General features: G+C 39.4%; 1 protein-coding gene across 2 annotated transcripts; it reads left to right on the top strand.

Annotated features, from left to right (window-relative positions):
• Positions 1-325: 325 nt before the first annotated feature.
• Positions 326-6,439, top strand: LOC139735337 (BLOC-1-related complex subunit 5-like). Of its 2 annotated transcripts, none has more exons than XM_071646084.1 (4): positions 326-636; positions 4,394-4,658; positions 5,042-5,141; positions 5,829-6,439. In XM_071646084.1, exons 1-4 carry the CDS (start codon positions 492-494, stop codon positions 6,054-6,056), a joined length of 738 nt encoding a protein of 245 aa, XP_071502185.1. In that variant the 5' UTR covers positions 326-491; the 3' UTR covers positions 6,057-6,439. The 2 variants fall into 2 exon arrangements, with proteins under 2 accessions (XP_071502185.1, XP_071502184.1); XM_071646083.1 differs by having other exon boundaries at positions 326-651.
• Positions 6,440-11,026: the final 4,587 nt, after the last annotated feature.

The following is an 11,026-nucleotide window of genomic DNA, read 5'->3' as shown; positions in this document are numbered from 1 at the left end:
GTTAGTCTATGCACATGTTCACTTTGTTGACAAAATTCGTCTTTCCTCAAGGTAGTCTTTATCTAAGCCAATTAGTGATGTGAGAGAGAGACACTTCTCTCTCCTCCCTGATCTGCTTAAATCAACGTGAGTATCTTTATGGCAGTAAAGACAACTGCATATGAAATTAGACAAATTTTGTTAGCATAAATATAATGTTCAAGGTGATTTTCAGGTTTATACTTTATTTTTCAGAGCAATGTATCACAAGAAGAACATCTTAGAACAACTGAATATAAGACTAGATCACCACTACCTCTCGAACGCTGTTGTTGCAAGGTGCAAATTGATTGACTCCTGGAATTTCTTCAATAACAGAGCAAATACGTAAGCATTTTCTCGAACAACTTGATTGCAGTGGATGACTATACCACGTACTGATTTAATTTCTGGTAATATTTCCTAGAGATCGATTTTCTCGCATCTTGAGTCTTATACTTATCGCGTTTAAAATGGGAGGAGCGCAAAGTGACCAGACTTTACATGGATCCAGGTACAACGCACCAATTGAGTCGAGCTCGAATACTACCGGGGCAGCCTCGGCAGGCGAGGGAGGCACCATACCGTACACCTTCTATTCTGTGGACAGAACTGCTGGTAATACGACAAAGGGTAAATGCACCTTATCAGTTAATTTGACAGGATTAGAAATGATCACCAAATAGCCTAGCCAAACCACTTTCAGACGTTGCATGTAGATTCTACACAGCACAGCCCTGTGTAGCTGTTGCTGTAAACCTTACAGCAGAAGGTGCGACAGGCCTTACCTTGTGACCGAAAGCGAAAGATCTGTCTGTGACTGTGTGTCTTTAATTTGATTTATCTTGTCGTCGGGGATATGTTCTGTGGAGACTACGTCTGGCTTCACGGAATCCCGTCCTATACAGAGAAGAGCCATAAAAGTAAAAAGAAAAAAAATGATAAAAAAAGAACTCCTCCATACAAACTGATTTTTTTTTTTTTTTTTTTTTTTTTGTCTACGACACTGTCAAGAGGCGCTCAGGCCTTGACTGAAAGATTGGTTCGTATCTGGTCGTCAGGGATATGTTCCGTGGAGACTGTGTCTGGCTTCACGGATCCCCTCCTACAGAGGAGAGCCAATAAAGTAAAAAAATGATGAAAGACTCCTCCGGACAGACGGATTTTTCTGTCTGCGACAGGCCATGCTTTGCATGGCGTCTGATCGGGCTTAACTTGCTATGAATGACATATGATTTTATTTTCATTTCATCCTCATGGTACCTTAAATGTCATATCCTTTTCCCTGATCACAGATGTGGCTATCATAGCAGCATCCATCTTGCCTGCGTGAATAAGGTGCTATCTGCTCGTGTGTTTGCACTGCGTGCACCGTCAGTTTGATAGCATGATTTTCAGAACAGTTACACATCCTTACACTGTAACAGAGTAATAGGCTGCATAGGCAGCTAGTAACATCATGAACATACTTGCATCTGAGTCTCCAAAGTCTGGCACCTGAACAATTTTGAATATTTCCTGTTTTACACTTGTACACATTTTAGAATACAGTGGACTCCCATTATAATGAATCCTTGGAACTGGCAGTTTCCTTTTGTTATATCGAAATTTTGTTATAACCAAACAAATAAACAGTAAAAAACATAGAACAGAAAATGCTGTGGCCTGAATTTTTACTTCGTTGTAACCAAATTTTTTTTTTTATAACCGTGTTCGTTATAAGTAACGGGAGTGCACTGTAACTTTACTTGAATTGAAGCTCTGCGCTGCACAGGGCAGTCGGTACAGTACAGTACATGAACACAGGCCTACATGTAGGCCTACAGTCCTACATGTACATGTACCATGGTACAGTATACAAATGACGCACAGGTCTGAGTGCGTCAGTCGGAATTGTGTGCATAAGGTAACTATGGAATGCTTAACCCACGAGGCGAAGCCGAGTGGGTTTAGGCTAAATTCCATAGTTACCGCATGCACACTATATTCCGACTGACGCACGAAAAGACATGTGCGTCATCTGATTTATAGAATGGGTAATTTTCTTGTCAAAAACTCATTTTTCTATCGTGTTACCCGATGACAAAATTACTGGATGCATTTCCTTTTGGCTTGCCGTAAACAAGCATGCATCAGTTTTTACTGGACGCACGGCCAGCCATGCATCAGTATACAAATGACGCACAGGTCTGAGTGCGTCAGTCGGAATTGTGTGCATAAGGTAACTATGGAATGCTTAACCCACGAGGCGAAGCCGAGTGGGTTTAGGCTAAATTCCATAGTTACCGCATGCACACTATATTCCGACTGACGCACGAAAAGACATGTGCGTCATCTGATTTATAGAATGGGTAATTTTCTTGTCAAAAACTCATTTTTCTATCGTGTTACCCGATGACAAAATTACTGGATGCATTTCCTTTTGGCTTGCCGTAAACAAGCATGCATCAGTTTTTACTGGACGCACGGCCAACCATGCATCAGTATTTACTGGACGCATGGCCAACCTGAGTGCGCGAACGCTTGCTTAGTGCGCAAACCTTTGTTACAAGTACGCGTACTCTTGCTACAAGTGCGCGATAACATGTTTACCACACGGTGACTCAGCGTCATAGCGTGCGGCCAGTAAAAATCAACACATAGCTCTCGACCAATCAGATCGCAGGATTCTCACTACCCATTCTATAATATTTACTGGACGCATGGCCAACCTGAGTGCGCGAACGCTTGCTTAGTGCGCAAACCTTTGTTACAAGTACGCGTACTCTTGCTACAAGTGCGCGATAACATGTTTACCACACGGTGACTCAGCGTACATAGCGTGCGGCCAGTAAAAATCAACACATAGCTCTCGACCAATCAGATCGCAGGATTCTCGCTACCCATTCTATAATACTTCATGACTTGGACACACACAACCAGTGCAAGACAGTCAGCTGTGCGTCTGTGGTCATGTTAGGAAATCATCTTGTGAGGCAGTGCGAAACTACACTAGCAGTTGCAAATTATGATACACGAAGACTGTGTATTCAGTTTTGCCAGTCATGAAATCCTACATTGTCCCTTCAAAACCCAACCGATATTTATTTGTGTGAATTTTGATATCATTATTTACAAATAATTTACAATGTTCGCACATTCTATGCCTGTTAGGGCTATGGGAAAAAGTGTCTTTGCCTCTTCTGCCTCCTAAGACTGTGATGCTGTGCACAGTCTTGGAAGAAGAACAAAAACAATATCAGTATACGTTGTACCTGTTTACTTCTGTTTTATCTCTTCTTTTTACAGGTCCTGTACAGGTTTGACTTGAACGACCCCCATTAGTAGACTAGTTTTCTGTAGTGACTCATGAATATTATTGCATCTAGGTGAATTTTGATGTGTGCATGTATTGTAGATGAACAAACTATTCAGCCATATGCACATACACATTGTACATGTATACATCTGTACATGTAGAGATCCCTTGAGCAGCCACTCAGTTCCTACTTGTACAGTGTACATGTTGAACTTAGGGTTAGATAGCTCAGCTCAAAATGTTTTTAAACTACCTAGAAAGAATGCAAACAGTCTCTCTCAGGACTACAATCTTGTAGTACATGATTATACCACAAACTTCATTTTCTAAATGGACCCAACCTTGTACCCATGCATTCAGCAACACATTATTTGCATACTTTATGCTGTCTATGCCACTAGGTATGATGTTTATAAAGTCAGGTGTGCTCTGCTTGAGCTAATAATGATAAATAAGTTCATGGCACGAAGTTGACTTTTTTAGTGTTCTGTTCTCCAAACATTGGTTTTGCAATTTTCTGGTATTTGCCCGCTAGCCCATTAGGACCTTGGAAGATGCATAAATGCAAGGTGTAGTCACTGTGTTACAGTAGAGTTCATGTTTGGTCTGAATACAGGTAAGCACTGTCACAACAAAGTAATACTGCCCAACATTACATTTGGATGCTGTTTGCTGTTCATTGCAGAGTATTCAGCATGCAGTTGAACAGAGCTCTTTGTATCGACCGCTTCAGATTGGAAACAAACAAACATGCTAGCAAATGAATATTGTTGGATTCATTCCACATACTTGTGCGAACTGTACAGCACCTTCTTAAGACAGACATGGCATCTGTACCACAGTGCAGTGTACAATGTGTAATTGCAGATGTAATGCAAAGACACCATTCAAAAAAAAAAAATGTAAACATTGATTTTGTGAGTGTGAATACTCGTACATTCACAGTTTCTGCTTTTGATTAAATGTCACCTATCATGAATCTTTGATGAACAATTGTTTTCTTTTCTTTTATCTTTTATCTTTCTTGTTTTTAAACTCTGAACTCCCTTCACTACCAACTCATTGACGACAACACAGAGACAAGAGCCCAAGCACTTGCCAAGCAACAGCAGGGCCGGCCAACTCAGTCCAGGTCCTTGAATTCATCACCCCAACGGCCTAAGGTTGGGTCAGCCGACCACAAGATAGTGACCGTCTCATCGGGTGCACAGGGCACGGACCAGTCGCTTTCCTTTGAGATTCAGAAGATGCGAGACATTCCCACGTTTCTTCCGATCCTCAAGGGGACGCACCATGTACCGCAAGTTGAGGACCCAAATCAGATGGAAAAGATGGATCACAGGTGCATGAATGGCTACTGTTTTCGTTTTCTTCTTTGACCTGTTAGGGATTTCAACAATTATTTAAATACAAACCTGCTGGCATGTCATTCAAGTACTGTACAAGCGTAGTTTCTATCTAAATTACCTTGTATTCTTGTTGTCACAATCAGTCACAAAACTCTACAAACTCTTTGATTGACAAAAGATTTGATTCACTATAACTTTTAATGAAGGGTGTTGTTGTGTTTGTTGCCTTCATGTCAGTTGGTGCTATTGTATGTTTTTGCAGTAGGTTCCACACAGAAGTAATGTTCATGTTAGAACACAGCAACAACAAGAGCAACAGTCCTTGTCATGAGTCTCAAGTTGAAACTCTCCTTGATTCATATTATCTTCATTCAAGGCAATTACTACTGCTGTGTCTTCGCTACCAGCAACATTTGCGGCAGTGCGCAGAGGCTGTGACCTTCGACCAGAATGCCCTCACAGGACGAGTGAAAGAGGTGACGATTAGTGGCGATATACGTGTGTGATGATCACAAGTCCATTTGCATTCAATCATCAAGATTTTACCCTTCATGTTTTCACCAAACAACTGCAACTAGAATGGGTCATTTACAAATTGACCATGATTCTAATACTATAATGTAATTTTTCACTATAATGTTTTTTGTCGTTTTCATTACTTTTCTCATATGGTTGTTTGCAAACCATTCTTTTTTAACCACTTAATTTGAAACGTAAGATGTATTATAATGTGTGTGAAAAATATTTCAGTAAATAGGTATATCTGTTCAATGTAGACATGACAATTTGATTGATTGTTCTTCAGTATTGCCTGCAAATGGGGCATCAAACTTTGTGTGCTGCATAATACCCCAAATTTCTGTCACGTGAGTTTAAATAATGTAAGTATCATGCAAATCAGTTACTGCAAAAAGATGCAGATGTCTAGTATTAAATCACAGCCATGTGCAACATCTTTCTGATGATAAAACTGATAAAACCCTGTGATATGTAAAGCTCTTAGCCATTCCGTCATATGTTCTTTGTGTGTCAACAATATAGTCACCAAGAAAGGGACCATTTCAGGATGTAATGAATTTGAATTTGCATGACTTGGACTGAGAGTATCCAAACATTCAACTCCGAATCTAATCAGAAATGTTCTCCATTGCCATGGTTACCAGGTTGATGCCATCATTCACAGCATCATGCAGTCCATGGCGGAGCGGCAGAAGAGGTTTGCCAAGCACGCCGAGCAGATCCAGAAGATCAACGAGATGTCGGCGACACTGAAGCGCATCCAGATGAATGTGGACCAACTGGTGCCCCTGATGGACCGGTTGAACAGCGTGCTTCCCGACACACAACGCTTGGAGCCCTTCACAATGCGGCCCACAGGACCACGAACATGAGACTTTATTTGGACCTCATTTAACTCTAGCAAAGTGCTTGGACTCTTTTCATCAATGTTTTAATGAAAGGAATGATATTACACTAGATTACACTGTGGCAGATATGGATGTTCTCCTTACCTGTAGAATGCACACTGCGCTTTCTGTTAACTTGTTGAGGATGAACTGATTTTGCTACTGTATACTCTGTTATTTTTGTGCATGAGGAGGCCATAGACATTTTCGCGAGATGTTGTTTTCGTGAATTGACGCTGACACTAATGTAATGCACTATTACCCAAGTGCATGGAGACATATTTGCGTGTTGTTAAAGTCGCGATCCAACTGTGTTTCGTGAAATTTGCGAAAATTAAACCCTCGCAAAAATAACAGTTTATACAGTATGACAAGCATTTCCCATAGACACCTACACTCTGTATGAATTGAAGTGAATAGACAATCATTTACACAAGAGATCACAGGTGATTATCAAAATTCCATGTCAAAGGTCATTGTACTTTGGTTATTTGTAATCATTCAGCTTTTGATGTCCAGAGGTAATCTAATTTTGGTGCCAGGTGGGAAAGTAGAAAAAGACAGTTATTTGCATGGAGATGGTAGTGGTGATAATCAACTCTTAACTCGTTCTCCCACAATTCTGTGAGCACATTCAGTGCCCCCAAATAAGATTCTTTTTGCAAGTCAACAGAGAACGGACAGGTTGCTAATTCACATGTGTGAAAGCAGTCAAGTGGTACATGTACAGTTGTACCCTCTTTCCACGGTCAACTACATGTGCCATCGAACAATGGAAATATCGATAGGGCGCAAGGTATGAACGAAGCATGCGCTGATGGGCTCTCAAACTCTTTTGTTATACATAAAAGATGCACCTGAATGGGGTCAACGAAATCAAATATCTATTGAGTTCAATCTTGACTGCGTACATCATTATACAAGTTTTACAAATTACAGCGAAACAAGTGCACACTACAAATAGTGCTGTGATACACCCAGTTTTCATACAGAAAGAAAACAGATATTGATAGAAGAAACTCTAATCCTTTTACATGTATTGAACCCATTTTTCTAGGCACTATAACACAAATTAACTGAATTTAGGCCGCAAATGCAGGCACTCCTGTCCAAATTTTGGGAACCTGGTATATGAGGTTCCTGCATATCAGATGATGCCACAGGAACCTGGTATACAGGAACCTGGTATACCAGGTTCCTGTTTATTAGTTGATGCCACTGGGACCTGGTATATACCAGGTTCCTGGGACCAGGTTCCCATAAGAAAAGGGTTGATGTGCTTTGTCTGCCACTTGGCATGCATACTGGAGTGCTGTGGCACAGATATCTGGAAACTAATACATGCATGTAGTCAGTGAATAGACAGTACCTTATAAATATCCCCCTAAACCCTATTGTGTCATCATGGCCTTTCTGTTGGACTGAGGTGCATTGTTACACCTCGGTGGCTTGCTATATTCACATTGTGACAAAGTTTGTGATGGATGACTGAATGCTGATGGAAGAGCTTGGCAAGTTAGGATGAGGTCAAAGGTTACTCTAGTTTGGCATAAGATAAAATGCTCATCCATTTTCCAGCTATTCCTTAAACGTGGATTTTAAAGTGCTTATATATCTGACACATAAGTAGTATCGATAGAAATAAATTTGAACATTTTTCATTTGTGCTTAGGGTAAAAGGTTGATCAATGAACTTCATAGAGATGCTAACCCGTTCCATACTGAATTCTGAAATGCCCATAGACTTTAACACATAGGCCACCAGGTTCCCGTACGGAATGGGTTAACTGAAGCATGACATGGTTCTTTTGGCACATACAGTGATTTGTGTGAAAAAGCAGATGGTATCCTAGTCTACTGGTTGCCTCGATCCAGTTCATCTGATTAATATTTGTGATGCAGTGCAGTAAATCTTTGGTCCCATATCATGAGGTGCTGCATATGGTTGTTGTTTGATATCTGTCATATCTTATTGCAAACATGTATCTCAAAGTGCAATTCTGCACCATGTGCAAGCTGACTGGCATAGATGGGTGCGTAGGTAGAGGAAATGTTCAACAACAACAAAAAACACAATATAAAGGAAAAAACACAGAACCACAAAGCCACACAGCAGAATATCCCTGTTTATGGTATACCATGACAATGCTATTGATTGGACATGTATAGTGACCAAGCTCATTTTGGCCCTGAAATAGCCAGAAACTAAGTTGTTGTTTTTTTCTTTTCTTATGCAGATATTTACTTTTCCACTTATAAATAGATTGCTTTTCTGTTCTGTGTAGTCATGTTCACTGTTGGAGTCAAATGCTATTCATTACAACTGCTTGACAAGATATTGGTATAGACTCCACCCCTTCCCTACTCACCCCCCCCCCCCCCCCCAAAAAAAAAAGTGAAAAGAAGCAAGCAGAATGTAAAGGCGTAGCAGATGTTTATTGTTTAATTGGAATAACCAGGCAGCAGTATAGTCAGGAGTGCTTTGATCTCCATTGAAATTTGCAGTGCCCTTTTTGGAGGTACAGATTGAGGAAACAACTAAACAGCAAAGTACTCTTTGTCTTTTACATAACTAGTTTGATTCCAATGCTGTTACTCGCACACAATATGGATGGAATTCCATGTGTGTTTTTCTTGTTTGTTTGTTTGTTTTATTGGATGCTTGTCCCCGCATTGCTGGGTTTATCTGCAAAAGGTGGTGGTATGTTTCTATGCACTCTACCAACCACTCAGGCTTTCCAGTGTGATGAAGGTAAGCTGGAAAGAACAGGGCATTGAACTTCTGAAGAGTAAGATCAATTATGGACCTATCTTATTTAATTGCTATTTTTTTATTTTAATGTCTATTTCAGCTATAGCCGGGGGGGGGGGGGGGGGGGGGGGGGGGGGGGGGGGATCTTCAGTATGGCTCATAATAGTTGATTTGTGCAATGATGTAGCAATGCATATGACTCCATACATAACACATCAAGTCATCTTTTCATAGTCTTAATTTTGGAAGCCCCCCATTTACGGCCTACATAAGTAACAGTGTTTCAAAACTGAAGGTGTATGCTCTGTGTAATTTCTTCCACGCTGCAGACTCGGTATGAAGGTATGATGAAAGTCGGGAATAGTGTTTTTAGGTACAGACTTTTTCAGCAGTTCAAGGAATTTTTACTTTACTAAAGTAAAGAATATGACATACTGAGTTGTGATACCATGTTCTGTTTATGCCATGTATTTTGTTAGCAGAATATTTTGTGAATCAAAACTTAAAAATTCATCTGCAAGTGGTTGGAATTTGCTTCAACAACCACTGCGACAGAATGAAAAATAAGTGTCATCCTTATTCAAAAGAAAATCAAGCAAATTTACTTGTTTGCATCGCATTCCTTGGCATTCCTTTCTCACGGGGCAATGTCATATTCATGAGATGTTTATTTCATGAATACCAATCAATTTACAAAAGATGCCAAACATAGAATACTGCAAAATATATGGCATATACTATATAGCAAATTCTGTTGATTCTGGTTGAATGGGAAACAGAAATCCCTCTTCCTAAATACCCCTTCTTAAATATCCCATTATTTTTTTTAAGCCTACATTGTTTGTTTGTTTTTTGAAAATCACATTCTTGCCATTTTAAAGCCAAGCCTAATCCAGGATCCTAAAGCAGAGAAAACAAAATAAAAATGTAAAAAGGTGTGTTATGTTTGTAGCATTTTGTTGAGAAGTAACAATCAGTTATCAGTGTGCATGGTCAGTTTCTTCCAGTAAAGTTTTTTTTTTGTTGCAAAGCTAGTCAATCTAACAGTTGATATTTTTATGTATATATTGCTACATATCCACAGATGTATACATATTATGTACATAATGATATGAGAAGTAAAATGAAAGAGCAAAGTGTGTGTCATTACCCAATTTTCCCAATGATGTGTTGTCTTCTCCATTGATTTTGGTGGCGACCATTCTCATCTTTTTTTCATGTTTAGTGGTATATAATGTATATATCTATATCTATCTATCTACAATTCTTTATCTATCTATCTATCTATCTATCTATCTATCTATCTATCTATCTATCTATCCATCTATCTATCTATCTATCCATCTATCTATCTATTTATCTCAGACATGAGGTGGCAAAACAATGTATGTCAAAAATTCATGAAAATTGACTTAGTCACATATTTCAGCTTATTTTAGTACAGGTACATGTATAATCTAACTCTTGACCAAATCTTGAAATCAGAACATATTCTGTTACGGAGATCAGACGCCCCCTCCCAGTGGGAATTGTTCAAATTTTGTTGGCAAAACAACGTAAGCGGCGATACGCTTGCTCCTGCTCAACACACATCGGGCATGGACTTGGCAAAACAATGTATCTACACGCAATACGTTGTTTTGCCATCTATATGTTTTCGCAGTAATAGGCTGCGCACCGCGCGCGCCTGCAGAAGCGCATGTATATTGACGTCGTTGGCATTATATGTTTTGTCATAGCAGTGGCAATAGTGTGGTTATGTTGAGACGGCAAAACAACATATGTTTTGATAAATTGCAAATTATTCTAAAAATAAAGGGTCAAGTGAAATCAATGTACATTCACTGTGTTACTGATACTGTTGGTCCTTCTAGTGTAAGATATGAAGTGTTTAATGAAATTAAAAAGAAGAAAAAGAACTGTAGGTTTGCGAAACTTCAAACTCAATTTACTGGAAATTATGTTGGATGTAGATACATTGTTTTGCCATCTCAAGGCCAATATATTTATCTATCTATCTATCTATCCATATATATATATAGGAATTTCCCACATGTTGGACTTCAAATGTTATAGGAAGAATGAGTCTCAAATCCGCTATATGTAGATCCAACAAGAAGGTTTTTATTCACAAAATTTTCAACCCGCCTCAGGCCTTCGTCAGTGTAGTGTGTACAAGGACAATGATAAGTACAAATGAAGA

This window comes from Diadema antillarum, unplaced genomic scaffold, assembly GCF_040938485.1.
Source record: "Diadema antillarum isolate AM-2024a unplaced genomic scaffold, OU_Dant_1.0 seq00000570_RagTag, whole genome shotgun sequence".
NCBI classification, from domain to species: domain Eukaryota; kingdom Metazoa; phylum Echinodermata; class Echinoidea; order Diadematoida; family Diadematidae; genus Diadema; species Diadema antillarum.
Note: the sequence above shows the minus strand (reverse complement) of the source record. Positions and strands in the feature narration are given on the sequence as shown.